Genomic DNA, 19,342 nt, shown 5'->3' on the forward strand with positions numbered 1-19,342 from the left:
TTTTATAAGTGTTTATATTTCCTGAAAAGCATTCCACCATTGGATTCTTTTAACAGGTGAATATTAGAGGGTAACCAAAATTTTTGAAAAAAATTAAGCTATGAAAATAAAAATTATCGTAGAAAAGCCATGTGTCTCTATAGATAACAGATTTTACAGTGTTATTCTCAAGGGGTAAGGGGAGTGGCTTTAGAGCTACAAAAGGTCATTAACAAAACTATTTTTCTAATTTTATAATCAACTTTAAGAGGAAAGAATTACCTTCAGCATGTGTATTCACAGATAGTAGAAAGATAATTCTTAAAAATCTGCCCAGGTTACTTTTTCTTTGAGAGGTTTCTAGCAGAGAACTATAAAATACCCAGTCTTTTTTGAAGAGATTGTGGCTGTATCTTAGATTTAAAATACATTTATTTACTTGCTAATAATTCAAGAAGTCATATCACACACACATACTTAAGCACCAAATTTATAATAAATAGCTTTGACTTGGCTTGTAAATAACCTCAGTAGTTTAGAGGCACACAGAAATGTCTTATCTCATCTGGTCTTAAGAAGTAGCATTGCTCATTGCCTGCATGAATACTACCCTAGCACATCACACAGGAGAGACTCAGGACTTGGAAAGAAAAGCCTTCTCAGCTTGCCTATCTTCAGCATGAAGCACGTACATGTTATTTTGTTTTCAGTGGCCTGCTAATACATTCGGCACTGGACATCCCTGTCCTCTTCTGGTTAATTAAAAATTCAATCTGACTGATAATGATTTCAAATACATTACAAGCAACAGGAATTCAGTTCATCAGAAACCTGCCTTTTTTATTCCTTCCTCACTGCATAATTTTGCAAAATAACTCCCAACCAGAAAACGACTTCAACCTGCTGCCTGAAATGGACATTTATTTGCTCACTAGTGCAAGGGAAAAAACTGAGCTAAGTCAAATAATATGCACACACACGTTCCTGGAAGGATAATTTTAGAACCCATTTCAAAGCAGACTCTAATTCGAAAATGCCTCTGCCACTTAGGACCACACGGAGATGCTACTAGCCTTACGAAATGTCATCAAGTGATTGAGTTTTGCCAGTGGTGGAAGTGGTCACAGCCACCGTGGCTTCCTTGCTGGGAGAAGGAAGAGAAGGAGGGGGCAGTTTATTAGAAATCACTTCAGGAAGGAGGCGATAACAGCGGACATACAAAGCCACGGGCTATTGATTGCAAATCTGGCAAGGCTGCAGGCCATTCTCATTGCAGGCAGGGCACCGCAGGGCCCGATAGGACTCCTTAAATCTGTTGGCCAGCATGGAGAACTTGCTGCCGTGGCACAGGGAGCAGGTGGCGCTGCCCGACCCTCGGCAGCGAAAACAGTTGTCCTCGGGAAGCTCCCCTTCCTGCAAGAGACAGGTCAGGGTTTAGTTACAGCAGTTCGAGACCTTTCTTCCAAAGCAGGTTGAAATAGCACTGGGCTGCCAAGAAGGCAGAGGCAAAATGAGAGAATGGGAGGACAAAATGCTTCCTACAACTGGCAAAGGGGGAACAGGCCAGAGGCACAGAAAACTCACTTTAATTTTATCAGATAGGATTTCCCTGATGGAATCTCTGAGACCGCATCACCCGCCCCCCCCCTTTGCACTCTGTACCTCCTCGTTCCTCATCGCCCTTGTCACCATGTGACATGTTATTTCTGTATGTTCCATCAGGACAAGGACTTACTTTCCCTCACTGCCAAATGCTAATAGTGAACATTTGTGGCATGCTAAGTAGGTGCCAGGAGCTGTTCTAAGAGTTTGCTCTACATCCATCTAATCCACACAACATCCCAGTGAGATAGGGTGAGTATTATCATCCTTGTGGCAGATGAGAAAATGAGAGACTGAGAAGTTGCCAATGGTCACACAGCCTGGAAGAGAGGAGGCAGGTTTTGATCCCAGGCAACCGAGCCCAGAGTTCATGCTCCACACGACTATGTACACAGCCCCTCACTGTAGCTGTCCAACAGCAGGCATTCAAGAAATATTGTTTTTATGTGACCAAAGACTGAGTAGATGGACAACTCAACTCAACAACAATCCTTTGAAGCTTAGCTCTGAATTCTTGCAGCACTTCATCTTTATTTTCTTTAAGAACTGTGATATGGCCTAAGACAGCAATCGTGCACCGTGGACAGTTCCCCTGGCCTCTCTAAACCTTTTTCTTCACCTGCAAAATGGGACTCGTAATGCTCACCACTCAGAGTAGCTAGAATATTAAATGAGAGAGTATGTAAAAGGACCACAATATATTATCTGGCATATTATAGGTTCTCCATAAAAGTTAGTTCACTTCTAAGCCTTGCTATTAAGTCTGGACTTACTAGTCCTCAACTCCCATCCTGCAGATAATGCCCCTTGTCTACTGACATGCTCCTTCCCTAAGGACATCCATCCCAAGGAAACTGGTAAACTTTGCACTCTGTGAACTTCCCAAGAAATAAGGGGTAGTACTAAATCAATAACAGGTAGATCCAGTACCAAGTCCTCTCTATTTTACCTGCTAAACATCTCTCAAATCCATCCAGTTTTCTCCACCCACAACCACAATCCTAGTCCAGATACCCACCAATTCTGGCACAGATTCACGGTGGAGCCCTGCCTCAGATCCTGTGGGCTCCTCTCTCCAACCCACCCAACTCCTATTTGTTTTCAGATGTTGGCTTAGCAGTACCTACACCTCTAGACCGGAGTCCTGATCCACCTGTACTGCCCCAAGCATGGCACATCTCATATCTACTGAAGGTTTCTGCTGACCACACAGCAAGTTCTCTGTGCTAGTCTGTCACCACCACTTCCAAGACTTAAAGTATGGTGACTGGCACAATATTTGTTGTTCACATGTTTATTGGACAAAGAAACAAAATAATGCTATCTGGAGAACCCTCCCAATTCTTAAATTCTAGGAACTAACAAGAGAGCTGGAGTTCCCTGGGTAGCTCCACCCAGCTAACACAGCTTTCTTTTATAACTTAAGAATAAAAATAATCTTGGAAAGGGAGGCGTACATTCTGAAAATAGTTCCATTGTGCTAGAAAGTGCCTAAGAAGGTATTAAATTTTATTTATTCTAGATTTAGGAAACTGAAGTGATTATCCAACTGACAAAAACCTAAATGATGTCTATATCTTCTTTTCTTAATATTTTATCAGTTGCTGCCATATTTTATTCTATTTTTAAAAAGATTTCATGTATTTATTTGACAGAGAGAGAGAGAAAGCACAAGCAGGGGGAGCAGCAGGCAGAAAGAGAGGGAGAAATAGATTCCCTACTGAACAGGGATCCTGACGACCCTGGGATCGTGACCTGAGCTGAAGGCTGATGCTTAACCGACTGAGCCACCCAGGCGCCCTGACTACTGCTATGCTTTAATATATTAACAATGGAGAAACTTGTTTTTCTTCTCTTAAAGTCTTTAAAATAAATGTATTTGCCAAAATATTCTTTAAGCAAATTATCACGGTCCATTTTGCTGCCAAATCCACGTTTTTGTTTTGTACTGGGTCCTAGTGAGATTTTAATGTTGTCAAAGAAAGTATAGTAAAATCCTACCATAGTGCCATACATGTTAGCCAAAAATTAATTTGCATAGAATGCCAGGTTCAGGTATTAAAAGATTAATAAAATGACCTGGTGAGTGTGCTGCAGAGAACAAAAATAAATCATTGATCAAATTTTCTCTAATGCCACATGGTAATACAATGCAGTATTAGGTGCTTCACTGGAGTTTGCACTCTTACCCTAGGTTACCAACCTCCTTCCAACTACTGCCCTCAGCACACTCACTGAATCATTTAGTGATTCATTAAATCAAGTGTTACTGAGCCTCTACTCTGTACAAGGCATGCGGGATATAAGCTTCTGTCTTCCATTCTCAACATTTTTAAATTCTTCTCAGAAAATATTCGGTAAGAAGACTTAGAACATAGTTGTATCGCACAACTTAAGTTCTAGAACCAACAGACCACCTTACCAAACCACCTCTTACTGGCTCCATGAGCAAGGAAAAGGGCCTCAGCTTTCATTGTAGATTCAAAAGCTTGGGTGGCCCTAAAGTAGCCAACAAGCACCAATCTGGAGGTTTCTCAGTAGATGGGTTAAGATTATAAGATTGGTAGTCAGGTGGACCTGGGTTTGACTGCCAATTCTGATGACGTGTGGCAAGTTACTTGATTTCTCTGTGCCTTGGTTCCCCTAGCTACAGAAGAAGACTGCTAACAATTACCTCCCTCAGAAAGTCCTCATGAGAAAGAAAGAGACTAATGCATGGAAAGCAGTGGGCATGGTGCTCAGCTATCATGGGCTCTCAATAAATGGCAGTTATTATTATTATTATTACTACTACTACTACTACCATTACTATTATTTCAAAGGCAAGATCACATAAAGCATAAAGAAGCCCAGATGAGTTACAGTCTTGGATCCAGCAAACATATGGCCAGATTTTTCCCCTTCTGTATTTCACTGTGGCTCAATTCAATTATTCCTCTCCTTTTCTTTTATAGTTAATACAGAGGGTTGGCATGGCCTGGCTTTTAGCCTTGACCTGCTCTTTCATCAAGGTTCCCACTGTTTCCCTGTTCCATCTAACACAGCAAAGAGTCTCCTGGTCAGAAGGGGCTCCTTGATGTTCTTTGACCTTCTTTTTTAGAATAAAATCTGTCTGGGCATTTATTGCACAAGGGATTTGGCAAACAAATAGCAATTTAAAACAGTTTAAAAGACAGGCAAGTGAAGTATAACCTTTCATGACAACTTTCGGCTGCATACCTCTGTCCTAGTTTATGGTCTTACAGCGAAAAAACATGGATCTCTCCAAATTGAATTTAAAGATAATTGTCATGTCAGGCCTGTTGCTGCTTTTTTACTCAGGCCTGCAGCGTGACCTGCATTTTATCATTTCTGGCTCACTTCTGCAAATATATGCTCCTGCAAATTACAAAATAGGATGGAAAAGAATAGAATTAATGAATTTTAAAGTGGGAAAGTAACGTTTTGGATCACAACGTTTATAGTCTGCCTGCTGCTCTGCTAGGTTCTGAGCCATGCCACATAAAAGGCAAGAGAAGGCTGAGGCATGATACTTCTACCAGATGTTTCTCTGGTCCAAAATTCCAATACTATTTCCATGAACATTTAACTAACATTTACTGCACACCTACTCTGTGCTAGGCTCTATTTTTATTTTTATTTCTCATTTTTTTTGACATGAGAACTACTTTGCTATGCTCAACATAAATACGGCCCCTGGACTCATGGAGACAAAATCTAGTGAGTTACAGTAAACATTAACCAAAGATTTACACAGGGAAATATAAGATCACAACTAAGGAGGGATGTAAGCTGCTCTGAGGTGTCCATCCTTGGGTATTTTATCTTCATAGAAGTGAGGGGAGGCCCCTCTGAGCAAGTGATGCCTCCACTGAGATTTCAGGTGCTAAGAGCAAAGCAGAGGGGAATCTGGAGAATATTCTAGGCACAAGAGAGTTGCTTCTGGTAGGAAAGGGCAAAGAACATATATGCGTGGTAGCTAGATGGGCAGTGTGTCTAGGACAGTGAATGAGGAGAGATGTGTAAGAGGAGGCTAAAGAGGCTAACAGTGCCCAGGCTATATACTGTTTTATTCCAAGCAGTCAGAGGTCACTGAAAGTTTGGGGTGGGGAAAAGAGTGAAGAAGGGGTGACATGATCATACTTGCATTTCAAAAGTATCTTATCAACCTGAAATCAGTTTGGAGAGAGATAAGAGTCTTTGTGAGCAGAACTTTAATAAGAGTCTTTTGCCAGAGTCTGGTCATGACTTTCCTATTCCTGTCCTCTAAACCCTACCGGGGTCAGGACGTCACTCACGTACGAGAATGCCCTTGGCCCATTTTGTCACACCGATCCATGGGAGATGAGAGTGAGTCCCATAGAAAGCTTCAACTCCCAAAAGATGGAAACTGAAGAGAGAGAAAATTCATTTCTCCTGCTATCCAAGCTTTTACCCTCTTAGCTTAAATCCATCAAAGTTGCTTTTCCCACCGCCAATCCCAAACTGCGAACTAATGACTATCATCACTCTACCCCTTCATCTAAGCATGTCCAGGCAATGGTTTCCAAGGTGAGGAGTGCACACCTCTGAGAGGTGTCGGAAGAAAATCATTCTACTATTTCTACTTACTTTTTATCTTTAAAAGGCAAGAAATTAAGCTTCAAGATATTTTCAAAAGAAACTGTTATGCTCATTTTTAATAAATTAATTGACACTGGCCCCTTCACTAGGTCAGGCAGTCACCAAACAAATACGGGACCCAAGGGACCCTGCTTCCCTGAAGTAGTATGATGTAAAGTGACCCCACTGCACATCAAGTGACAGTGGTGTCCCAGCTCATTCATTCACTTTGAGCACCTTGCAACATATGGAAGTTCACTTGTCTTTGGTCTAGTGGATTTGCAGATAACACTTAGTTTTGGGCAGCCCCGGTGGTGCAGTGGTTTAGCGCCGCCTGCAGCCCAGGGTGTGATCCTGGAGACCCTGGACAGTCCCACATCAGGCTCCCTGCATGGAGCCTACTTCTCCCTCTGCCTGTGTCTCTGCCTCTGTGTGTGTGTGTGTGTGTGTGTGTCTATGAATAAACAGATAACAATTAGTTTTAACTAAACTAAGTCTCTACAAAATCTAGACACATGGCTCAATAAGATTCTTTAAGGAAACTGGATTGAGGGTAACACCAATAATAGAAGCACAAGCAAACCCATAAGAAAAAAGAATAGAGCTGATTTTTTTCCATGTCCAGAATAAGCTGTTATGTGCCACAATGCAGAATGAAAATAATAAATACCTAATCAGATCTCAAAAGAAGTCACTGAAAAAAATAAAATTATGCATATTTGAAATACAGACATAACCATTATTGCTAATAACATACCATTAAAATATAATAAATTTAAAATTCCCTAATGTCTTCAACAGTTAGACATCTCAAGTATTTATATTCAAGTTTTCACTTAAGTGTGCACAATCAAAACCATTTGAAAACCACTGCTGTAGGGCCAGCTCCAAGTAAGACAGTGAACCATTCTGACACACCTGTGGGTACTGGTTATGGGGGAATGTGCCTCCTGCGTCTGGCAAATGCTCATCGTTCTGGTCACTGTCTCCGTAGATTTCTTCTTTGCTCATCAGAGACTCCTCCTCAGCCTCCTCTTCCTTCTGGAGAATTTTCCTCATGAAGTCTCTCTTGTCCATGGGGGTTCGAATGATTTTCAAGTTATTCGTGTAGATGATGATCTTTCCAAAATCTATAATAGGTGGGGACTAGAGAAATGGAGAATGAGCAATCACCAAATATAGGGCTGCAGGACCTGTTCAACATGCCAGGAAAGAGTCTGAGAGAAAGAGCTTGTAACTGTCTGGCATTTAGGATTCCAACAAACCCCAAAGTTACAGTTCACTCCCTGGTTCATTCGCTCTCTCTAAAAACACTGAAAACTAGCTTCCTTTGCCCTGTTGATGATAACCAACCAACACTGAACCAATCATATAACTGCAATGTAAGACTCTGCAGGACAGAAGCCATAGTTTCTATTCCTCTAAACCACAGTACATGATGCACAGCTGGGCGCAGTGAGTGTCTTGTAAATACAGAAGAATGCTTAAAAAATTAAATAGCTCTCCAAACTTTTATGCATAAATAATAATAGTAGATAATATTTATAGAACTATTATTATCATTATTTTATTATAGTGGATAGTGTTTATTTTGTGTCACACATCATGTTAAGCATTTTAGAAACATTACCTCACTTTCCCTTCAACATCCCTCGAGGTGGGTGCTATGCTATGATTTCTATATTTTACAGATAAGGAGGCTAAGTCACAGTGGGGTTAAGAGTCTCCCAAGGTTACCAGTGGTCAGGGTCTGTGGCAGGGATTCAAATCCCAGTCTGCCTAACTCTAAAGTCCATATCTTAATACCTACACTGTACTATTCACAAGCATTTCCCCCAAAAAACCCTGTAATATCATTATGTATATAATGATCATATACATATATATTTATGTATATATAAAATGTGTAGTGATCTTATATATATGCAATGATCTTACATATGTAATGTTTTTATTGTTTGTACAATATATAAATCTTTTTATGCCAATAAATATACTTCTGGAGCATCATTACTAATAGCTTATATTCCTCTGTGTGGGTTTACCATGTATTTCTTGGTGATTTCCTGAGGAATAATTTAGGCAATACTACAATGCAGCAGAGCAGCACGGGGGAATAAATGTTTAGGGATTTCCTAAGAACACAGATTTCCTCGCAGAGATACAACAGCTTGGTGACAAATAACACCAACCTTAATTCTACCGTTTACCAACTGTGAGATATAGGCAAGTCATTTGGCCTCTTAGAATCCCCAGGTTGCTCATCCACAGATGGGGTGACATCTAACTGGTGGGCATCACCACAAAGTCATTACTAAAACAGGAATACCTGGGGGGCCTGAGTGGCTCAGTCAGTTAAGCATCTGCTTCTTGATTTCAGCTCAGGTCATGATCTCAGGGTTGTGAGATCAAGCCCCAAGTTGGGCCCTGTGTTCAGCCTGGAGCCTGCTCAAGATTCTCTTTCCCCTCTCCTTCTGCCCCTCCTCTCCTTCACTCACATATGCTCTCGCTCTCTCTCTCTCAACACAAAACAAAGCAAAACGAAACATAGGAATACTTGGATACTGGGTGGTAAGCAGGTGCCGTCCTGAGACTCCTGAGTGCCCTCTTTTTAACCATGACTCCCTTCGGGGAGCCTCCAACATCCCCAAACCTAGTAACATACCAGCTAATGATTAGGATCCCAGGTTTCAGGACTCTGCCCCAATACTCTGCTTTTCTGTGCTGACTAGGCAATGCTCTCATGGTCAGAGATTTTGATGCTCATCCCCGAGGCCAATTATACCAATTTCTAGGGATGGGGTGCAAAGCAGAATATATAAAACAGGACTTTCAGAAGTGAAAGATACTGTGCAGAGATGGCCTTGTCGCTGGTATTAAAAACTGTTCATTAGTAATGCATGCACAATCATGCTACACAGCTACATACTCCAGCATGAAATATTCCACTCTGCATTTATAGAAGTGTAGAAACCAAATCCGTTGGGATGCCACAATCAAGCAGTCTCCTGTTTACAGCCTTAATGGATTCGGTCACACCCTGGCTTAAATGGGACTTCAGTACTGGGATCCCCTTCCTTGAAACACAGAGTTTTCTATCATTATTTATGAAGCTACCAGCTTCCTACTTGGCCCTGCTTTCTCTCTCTCTCTCTCTCTTTCTCTCTCTGTCTCCAAGGGATCATATGGCAGCTTCCATTTCCTACTGTTTGATGTGCACTGGGTTCCTGTTTCACACTCTGGACTATCGGTTTCTGAACATCAGAAGATAAAGATGGTGGTACTTTTAGAAGGTTCCATTTCCACTTCCACTAATAGCCAAGGAGGTTTAGTTACTAGGGAACTTTTTTTTTTTTCACATATAGAACTGGCTTTTTCAAGGTGAAACTCTTAAGCTACTGGAAAAAAAAAAAAAAAAAAAAGCCTGTGGTCATGTAGTCCAACCTCCTGCTTCTACCCTGGTTTATATCTGAGACACCCAGGATAGTAAATTTATTTTTAATGTACTCGAAAGAAGGAGGGTCCCAAATCACCTGTAAGGTGTGTTTATGTTTCAGTCACCTCGACCGCCAAGTTCTTCCTTGCATCTAAGGAAACCTCCAGGTGTAACCAAAGTTCCCGTTATCTGGTGAGACCCAACTGCCTGTGAGGAACACCCACTCTTATATTACAGAGGGCCAGGATGAAGCCAGGAATTTTTGGGTTTCCTTCCATGGTGCCCAGAATGGCAACTTAGATGACTGAGCTTCATAAATGCTCTGACGCCAGTGGCCACACACCTGGAGACGGCAATACAAGCACCATGAGCCCTTTCCACTTAAGATGCAGAGACACCTTCCTGAGTCCTAGAAATGCAATGGGTTGGAGGCAGGCAGGTCTAAGGTCAATTTTTCTTTTTTCTTTTTTTTTTTTTTTGAGGTCAATTTTTCTGTACAAGATTTGCAAGTTACCAGACTCCATGCACTGTTTTTCCAAAATGTAAAATCTTTCTCAAAGAAATACAGTGAAGATGAAATGGCATATGTACAAAGTACATGTTCAGTAAATGCTATGTCCCTTCCTTCCCTTTCATTTTTTTAAATAAATCTTATAAACTTCAAATGGTTTCAATTCTGTAAAATACTTATTTGTTTATAACCACTTTCTCTATCATGTAAAGTTTTTTTTTTTTAAAGACTCCATATTTCTTTGATAAGAACCTGGTCATTATCACAATGATAGGGAATATTTGCTAAGCACATCCAATGTTCCAGGCACAATGCTAAGTATTTCTCATGTATAATCTTTTTTAATCACCACAATAATCTTCCTAAGTACTTTTATTAATCCCATTTCGTAATAAAACAGGCAAGATTAAGTGGTCTGCTCCAGCTCCCACAGTAAGTAGGTAGAGTGGACAGCAAGCCCAGATTTAACGGATATCAGAGCACCTGATTTTTTTTTTCATGATTATTTCTTACTGGGAAAAGTGATAGAATATGAAGTGCATAAAATTGACCACTTTGGGGCGCCTGGGTGGCTCAGATGGTTAAGCATCTGTCTTCAGTTCAGGTCATGATCACGGGGTCCTGGGATGGAGACCCGCATCAGGCTCCCTGCTCAACGGGGAAGCCTGCTTCTCCCTCTCTCTCTGCTCCCCACTCTGCTTGTGTGCTCTCACTATCTCTCTCTCTCTCAAACAAATTAAATCTTTTAAAAAAATTTTTTTTACCACTTTAACCATTTCTAAGTGTACATGTCAGTGGCATCAGTACGCTCACACTGTTGTGTAGCCATTATCACTACCCATCCCCAGAACTTCTTCATCTTCTAAGAGTGAAACTGTATCCCCATTGAACTCCTACCTCTCCTCTCCCCCAGCCCCTGGCAACCACCGCTATACTTTCTGTCTCTGTAAATCTGACTACTCTAGGCACTTCACAGAGGTGGAACCATGGAATTCTCTTTTTACAAATGGCTCATTTCACTTTGCGTGTCTTCAAGTCTCACCCACGTTGTAGCCAGTGTCAGAATAGCCTTCCTTCTCAAGGCTGAGTAATGTCTGACTGTGTGTATACACCACATTGTATCTGTCCATTCATCTACTGGTGGACATCTGGGTTGCTCCCACTTGTGAGCAACTATGGATAAAGCTGCTATGAACATTGGTGGACAGATACCTGTTCAAATTCAGAATCTTTACTTATAATTATTGTGCTTAACTGCTACCCAGTGTTGCTTCACAGCCAATATTTACCAGGATCTATTTTACAGTTGGATTCGCTATTGAAAAATCATGGCTTTCCAGCTTGTCTTTTCTTATTTTTCATAAATACCACACTGATGACCTGTTTCAGTGGGTGGAGCTACAGGTCTCCATCCTGACCCCTCTCTTACCCAGAAGCTGGCTAAGATGGGGAGGTAAATTGGATCAGGCAACAAAGGAAACAAGGATAAATGGATCAAGAAGGAATCAAACTCTGAATATGGTCTCCAGAGCACTGTGTTTAAACCAATGGTGTGGTGCTGCTATGAAGACTCAATCATCTGGTTTTATAAGTCCTTATCAAATTATACATTAATGTAAGTGTCAAGTTTGACACATGACTTGTGAAGGTCAAGCAGTCCAATATTATCTACCAGGCCTTGTACAAGGTCTGCATAAACTACAACTTTGTAAAGTCTCAACCTACAAATAAGATTCAGTTTCAAAGAGATACTGTAAGTACAAGTCATAGCCAAGAACCTAGGATATAGTAGGCATCAGTAAATGGCAACTATTACTGTTAACATCATGATTATTTATGGTGAGAATAGAACAAATAGGAATAAAAAAGAATACTTTTAGAGAATAAAAAGGAACATTCCACATGCCCAAAAGCATGATGAATCAGAAAACCTGGGTTCTTATTCTGACTTTGCACCTAATGATCCTCTAATACTGGGTGGATCCCTTAACAACTTGGCACTCAGTTTTCCTCATCTGCAAAATGGGAATGACCATGTTTTGCCTTTCCCTCAAGGCTGTGATAAAGAACCACTGAGAAAGTCTGTGATACTGCTTTGTAATAATGCATGAGTCACTCCACTAACATGAGGGCTTATTCACTCCAGCCCCCTTTATTATAAAAAAGAAACCTGGTATTATCTTTGATAAATGTGGACTGCCCATAATTACACTTTTACCAATGCCAGAGAGGCCAATGCATTTGTCTGCCATAGATGAATTATCTGTTCCCTAAGGAAACTAACAATAAAAATGATTAGAGAGTAATTATCTGAATTTCACACTTTAAAGATGAGAGCATATCCTGGTGTACCATTCATTAATAACCTGGCACATTATATAATTGTATTTAAAGAAAAAAAGGCAATCATGGTCCCAATGGCAGGCATATACAATCTCTTTTTCATTTTTAGAAATCAGTGAATATTTTCCAAGTTCTTCTAGCTTAAAAGAAAATCATGTATGGGCTTTTGACTATCTATGGTACTGGGGAAGAGAATTGAAATTAACAGATAAAATACATGTTTCAATTGAACTATTAGCTCAAACTTTTTCCCCAAGTAACATTTCCTCTGGTTGACTTGCTTTTCACTATTTCTTCCCAGGGCTCCAATCACTCAGTGTTCATGCTAATGAACAATGGAAAGGCAAAATACATAAACAATAACAAAAAAACACATTTTTTAAAAAGCAGGCACAGAGACAGAGATAGGAAATGAAATAAGACACGGATAAGCCACAAGCTGAATGGTTGGCTGGAATGCAGCGAGCACCTTCAAACACTCAGCTCTTTCAGGAAACAAAACAACCGGTTGTCACATAATTTTCTAAAACGGCAGTCTGGCATGCTGAAAACCACTGCACCGCTGTTTAATTTACTTACCCAGATAACCTAGCCAATGACCCAATTACAGTTGACTATCCAGGATGGAACTGAATACTATACATGCTTATTGCACTTTCCAATAAGTAGTCAGCAAGCATGTTATTTTTGTTCCAGAAATATTATTCCAACAGCAGCTTCCCATTTGGTATACCCACAGCTTTGGCTGGTACCAGAGCATGAGCAAGATACAAATTCGAATGAGTTAGTGTTTTCCTATCTACATTTTAGTCCTTAGAGTTTATACACCACACAATACCAACCTTATGATCATTCGCCTTGTAGTCATTGAAGAAAGGCTGACTGCCCGTCAAAGTGTAGGCATTGCCCTCTCTAAACACGCTGATCCTTTGAGCAGTCAGCTTAGGGGAGTATGGCTGGGGTTTGGGGGCTTCCCCAGACCCATAAACACCATCCATTGGTTCAAGGGACTCTTGGAGAAAACTGTGAGGGTATTCCTCCTTTGGCGACTCTAATTCCTGCCCATCCTCAAAGACCTGCTTCAACACTCTGCCACTGTAGGAGGAAGAGATTTTAAAGCGTACTTTCCGTGGTTTGCCATCACTCTTCTGGTTCAGCTTCTTCTCAGGGTCCTCCATCAGTAGAAATTTCACTCTGTGGTTTCCAGGCTTCAGTGTGGCCAGTAAAATTTGGGGCTCTCAAGAAAAGGCATTTTATTTTCTCTCCTCTTGCATATAATTAATTCAAGTTGGTGCTGGGGTATGCTCAGTTTACAGCAACTGACACCCACACATTAAATATTGATAGACGTTCATGCAGAGGTAGGTGATCATGGGTTTATGGTGTGGACGGAGCACAGCATAAGACAAGATTGGGTATCCTTTGATTCCCAAGCTCCCCCCATAACTTCACCCTAACCCTGGCTCTTCCTAACCTGAGCAAGAGTAGATTTATTTAGGCTGAACAAGTATCAATCCAATAAGGATCAGTTATTCCATCAGCCAGCAAATGTCTTATTATTATTCTTACCAACAACTACGACCTAGTTGTAGATAAGAGCACTTAATAGGCACCACAGATTTTTGCCTGCATTGCCTTACTTTGTCCTCACAATAAGCCTATATTGGAAATATAATTATCCCATGTTTTACAGAAGGGAAAGCGAGAATTGTTCCCCCATTTGTCTATTCTAGTACAGCTAGGTAAGAGACAGAATGGGGATCAGAACTCAGTTCTGACCCCCAAACCCACAGCCAGTCTACTAAGCCAAAAGTTTTCAAACTGTGTTTCATGGAGCCCTAGATAGGAGGAAACCACGGATCCTGGACTCCAGGCCTTCATCCCTGCATGAATCAGAGAGGCTACATTTCACATCTACTTTAAGTTAAGGTTTCATTTGGAAGCACAGCACCAAGCCCCGCTGCCTACTCTAGACAACATCCAGTAAATGGCTGACATTGTGCACTCGTCACTGTGATGACTATCAGGGAAGCATGAGACATGGGGCTTGTGAATGACAGTCCTGCATCTAGTTCAGGAAACAGACTTAACACACATGAAATAAGAGCCTTCTGCTTGCTAAGCAAATTGTCCACTGCTGACTCCCAGAATATCTATTCTGGGAAGAGAATGGTCCCTAAGGGAACAAGGATGCAAGAAGACTTGTAAAGGAATGGGCCCTTGAGAGAAATCTTAAAGGGTGGGTTGGATTTGAGGAGCCGAAATGGTGGGGGTTGAGCCTTTCTCCTTGTTTGTGTTAATGATGCCATCACTTACTCAGTTGCCCAAACTCATTTGTATTCCTGTAGCCATTGCCATGGATTCTATCACGACTGCCATCTTTCATCTACCCCCACCACCTTGACCCTAGGTCAAGCCCTTATCACTTTGCTGTTTGAAATTACGACAATCTCCTAATGACCTCCACACCCATCCATTCTCCACATTGATGCCAGAGCCATGTTGCAAAAACCATCTAAAGTCATCAGTCTCCTGTATAAAATGTCCTAACCTTTCTGTGCAGCAAGCAGAACTCCCCGGAACCTAACTGTACCTTCATTTCCACCCTCATGCTCTGTCACTCTTCTGGCTGCTGCCTGAATCAGTGTTCCAGGCTCACTAACAAGCTCACCGAGTTCTTAAAACCATAGGTTTCTCTTATCCAACACTCTGTTTCCCCCACTCAAATGTCAAACTTTCAATCCTCCTTCAAGCTACATCTCAAATGTCATTGCTTCTGGGAAGTCTTCCCACTTGCCCCAATCAGAGGCCATGGAACCTTGCACCAACCACCATGAAGCACTTCTTGCTTTCTCTTACCATTCCTGTGTTTCCCTCCACTAAACTGGAAACCCCTTAGACTCAGAAACTGCCTTTACCATTTCTCTATCCCCAATGTTTATTAAAGGACCTGGTACATTAAAGAATTCCATTAATAACTGTTGAGTGAATGACTTCCAGGCAAGAAAAATCAAATAAATCAAACGTTTAAAATAGGAATTGAGCATATTTAACAGAGAACAGGTAGGATCAGAAAGCAGTCAAGAAAAAATTTATATTTCCACTAAGGAGGAGTTTCACAATTATAAGGTCCTACATAATCAATGGAAGGAATAGGTTACACACATACACACACACACACACACACACACACACAGAAACATTTTTAAAGAAGATGTGCTCATAACAAGATCAGAATATACGTTCCTCTAGGTTTCCTAGGCTGCAGAGCTGGCCCTGATGTATCATGAATGCATTATAGGAGGCTGATATATGGTTTCCTCAGTCCTCAGGACAACCAGGTAGGGAGGGCCTCAGACTTCTAGAAGTCCACCCCTAACTACATTAGTCTCATTCATTTTATCCAGTGTACAGTATGAATATCATTATCCTATATTATTAGAGGAAAAAATTGATTTGAATCAAACAGCACCAAACTAGAAGTGGTTAGGAGTGTTCCACCTGTTCCACAGGTGTGCAGGGGAGAAACTTATACAGAGAAAAGGCGGAAGCAAATTCAGGAAATTACTGATTGGCTATGAGTGACTAGCTGCCCCCAGCATTTTCATTTCATACCCACTAGGCACATATGGGCTTAGATTTGGGTTATATAGGTCACATAGGCTACCACAACATTAAAGCCACATCAGTTTAACGACCTCCTTCTTTAATTAATTTAACAATTCTCCCATTTTGGTCATCCTCTTACACATGAGAGATTGACCAAACACCTATTAGTGTGATTCTCAGTCACCATCAAAACTAATTTGCTCTTGTCTCATCGTGAAACTTCCAGGAACAGACGTCAGATCCATGGAAGAACTGTCTTTGTGTTCCTCTCATTGTTCATCTTGTTTCTGTTTCTGCAGTGAGACCATCTGATGTACTGCTGATGGCTGCAAACATGCACTTAAGACCTTTTAGAGAACACAGCACACAAGGGGAGACTACAGTGGTAACTATTAGGAGGATAACACCAAGAGACTGAAATATATTCATTAGCCAGGGCATCCATGAACCACAGCAACTGGTATTAAATAACTTTTAAAAATGTACCTGAAATGGCATCAACCTATTTTAGCCAAGCAGCATATTTATTAATTTCTTGTAGTTGCTACAATGTCAGAAATATTGATTCAGGTACAGCAGAAGTTATTTGCAATGGCACAGACCCCTCTTTGTTCAGCCACTAATTAATCTAAAGCAATTCTATTATCTAAATCCACCTTAAGCAGCAAAGCTGAGGGACTTCTACTATGCAGCTATGTGTGGCCTTATTTGGTAGATCCAGTGATAGTTGTCAGAATTAAGGGCACTGTCCTTCTGAGCATTAACAGAGAGAAAAAAAGCAAGTAGCAAAAAAGCAAAAAGAATAGACTTTTCCTGATGGATATGAAGATCTTGATCTGTGAACTTGAGAGACCTGTCCCCTTGAGATGCCATCTATTTCCAGGGAGTCCCCTCCCTCGTCAATTTTAATTTTAGATTTCTAGCTGATGTGCAATTCCAAGAATCTGAAGTCTTTTTTAACTGGGAGACGTGGACCTAAAAGTCAAGTTCCTGAAGTTTGACTAATGTATGGGTAGTGAGGAGGACCGGGTATGGTCTCTTCCAAGGAGGGTTCTAGGCAGTCTTTCTTCTTAGAGATTCCAAATCAGAAGGATGGGAGAAAATTGACTTTAATGTGGAGAGTTGTAGGGACTAGACTTCGAGATCCCCTTCAGTTTATAAGTATATAACAAAACCTCAAAGACAGTTAATAGGACTAAAATCTGATGTCTACAAGTTTGTGTATAATGTCCTATGAAATATAAATTTTTCCTCTACAGTCACCCTCATCTCTATCAAGGATAATCACAGTAAGACTAATTTGTTTGTAAAATATGTCTAGTCTTATTAGATTTGGCCTGATTATTTACACAAGTGCAGCAAGCACAGTGATCAACCATACAGCCTCTTTTTTTAAACCTTCTTTAACTGGACCTTTTCATAATGAATCTTAGTCTGGACTGTTAAAAGCCTCTTGAGGCTAAAAAAACCAAGCCAAGAACTCACCATTAGACTTCACCTGGAATACCTAGAGATTTGCATGAATTCTTTTTGAAGGTGTCCTGAGGGTTCCTAAGGGGCTGCTAGGAAGTGACCTCTCTTATGCCCACCTGGTAAGTATACAGGCAGCCACCCTTAAGCAAGGTATCAGGCTAGTTTTTCCAAGGGGCTTTTATTGGTTGCATGAACTCAACCTTAGTTCCTTCAAACTGTCTGATCATATTTGATCATATACATGTTCTCAAACATGACATTCCAGTCAAAGATTTGGTAATATAACCAATGTTTGCAATTGTGTCCTGGTATAAGGAGAACAGATTCTATTAAATTTATGCAAATAACTATATTACCATGAGAATAGGAATACTCAATAGGTTTCTGAATTATGGAGGGATAAGATAGGAAGAAAAAGTAAATGTTTCATTTTCGTTTACAAAGGTATGCTTTACAAAATTACAGTCATAGATAGCTTAAGAGAAAAGAGTAAAAGCTTTCCTTAAATCTAGAAGAAAACAAAACTAAGGAACCAGCAATGTTGCAAAGAAACAGTTGTAAAAAAAATTAGAATCATCTTCATCAATTCATTCCATCCCATGAATGAACTGGGATTTATTAACTTCTGTTCTGCTTGAATCCCATTTTTCCATAAGTTCTAGGAATTCTTTTCCACCTTAGTTTTATAATCTTAAAGTTATAAGAAACTTACATTCTAGAGAAATTAGAGTCCTTTCCATGAATCTCTCTGAAGATGAAGCACCTTTGCAAAAGCATCAGAGTAAAATAATAATAGTCTATAAATGACAAAAGGACTTTTAACCAAATAGCCATGGTTATAGATCTGATGAGAGTTCATTTGATAAGGAAATGTAGTTATTTCTGTGGCATAGAATAATTTAGGTTAGTAGTTGGACAATGAGAATATTGACATTTCTAGCAACTTTAAACAATTTCTGAGATATGTATATTAGTAACATTCATACACAAAGCAATCCATTCCCATTTTAATCAGCTTGACCACACATAAAATTCCTTTTCCAAGATTCCCTTTCCACAGACCTTCTAAAACTCTTTTTATATTCATTTAGGTTTTGGCCTATGTTTTCCTGTTTCTCGCTCTGGAAGAACTGGTCTTTCTACTTTCCCTACCTACTTTTCATACATAGCCGTTTCCTTTTACCCTTATAAGTTCTAAGTGGTTTTAATGATATGTAATAATTGGAATTCTTAAAACTTAGAATCCTTTATTCCTAGTGAAAAGTAAGAAACAAGCAATTCTGGATTGTCTGTCACTCTACCACTCTGCTCATCTGCAAATGTGTAAATCCTTTTCACAATTTCTAGAAGTATATGCTTCCTCATAGGCAAATTTTTGGTGTGGCACAAAACATGTTTACTAGAGACCCAAATATATTTAAAAGGAAGCCAAAAGTGGATAGACTATGTTCAGTAATTAACGTTTCAGTCCTTCATCTTATTTTGGAATAATCTAGATATTCAATGAATAGCAATCATTTAATTTATCTCAGTATATCTTTAAGGTTTTAAGTTACCAAAAAGATTATGGTAACTATTTTTAAGTAGACATACCATAAAGCATAATTGTTGTTGAAAAGTTCAGATATAAACTTTTATTTAGATCTATTAATTTACTTGTTTTTTTTAAAAGACTTTTATTTATGCATGAGAGACATAGCAAGAGAGAGAAGCAGAGACACAGGCAGAGGGAGAAGCAGGCTCCATGCAGGGAGCCTGACATGAGACTCGATCCTGGGTCTCCAGGA

The 19,342-nt window shown here is 40.2% G+C and overlaps 1 protein-coding gene across 1 annotated transcript; it reads right to left on the bottom strand.

Annotated features, from left to right (window-relative positions):
- Window positions 1-883: 883 nt before the first annotated feature.
- Window positions 884-15,881, bottom strand: GRXCR2 (glutaredoxin and cysteine rich domain containing 2). The gene is made up of 3 exons (XM_072826348.1): window positions 13,316-15,881; window positions 7,102-7,329; window positions 884-1,392 (listed from the first exon to the last, which is right to left on the bottom strand). Exons 1-3 carry the CDS (start codon window positions 13,649-13,651, stop codon window positions 1,210-1,212), a joined length of 747 nt encoding a protein of 248 aa, XP_072682449.1. The 5' UTR covers window positions 13,652-15,881; the 3' UTR covers window positions 884-1,209.
- Window positions 15,882-19,342: the final 3,461 nt, after the last annotated feature.

This window comes from Canis lupus, chromosome 5, assembly GCF_048164855.1.
Source record: "Canis lupus baileyi chromosome 5, mCanLup2.hap1, whole genome shotgun sequence".
NCBI classification, from domain to species: domain Eukaryota; kingdom Metazoa; phylum Chordata; class Mammalia; order Carnivora; family Canidae; genus Canis; species Canis lupus.

Bases quoted from the DNA above. Each gene is read 5' to 3' on its own strand.
- GRXCR2 (XM_072826348.1), bottom strand. From the start codon at position 13,651: ATGGAGGACCCTGAGAAGAAGCTGAACCAGAAGAGTGATGGCAAACCA. The intron at 7,330-13,315 runs GTTGGTATTGTG...CCATTTCTCTAG, and splicing joins ACAAGGCGAATGATCATAAG to TCCCCACCTATTATAGATTT. The intron at 1,393-7,101 runs GTGTGTCAGAAT...TGTCTCTTGCAG, and splicing joins CCCATAACCAGTACCCACAG to GAAGGGGAGCTTCCCGAGGA.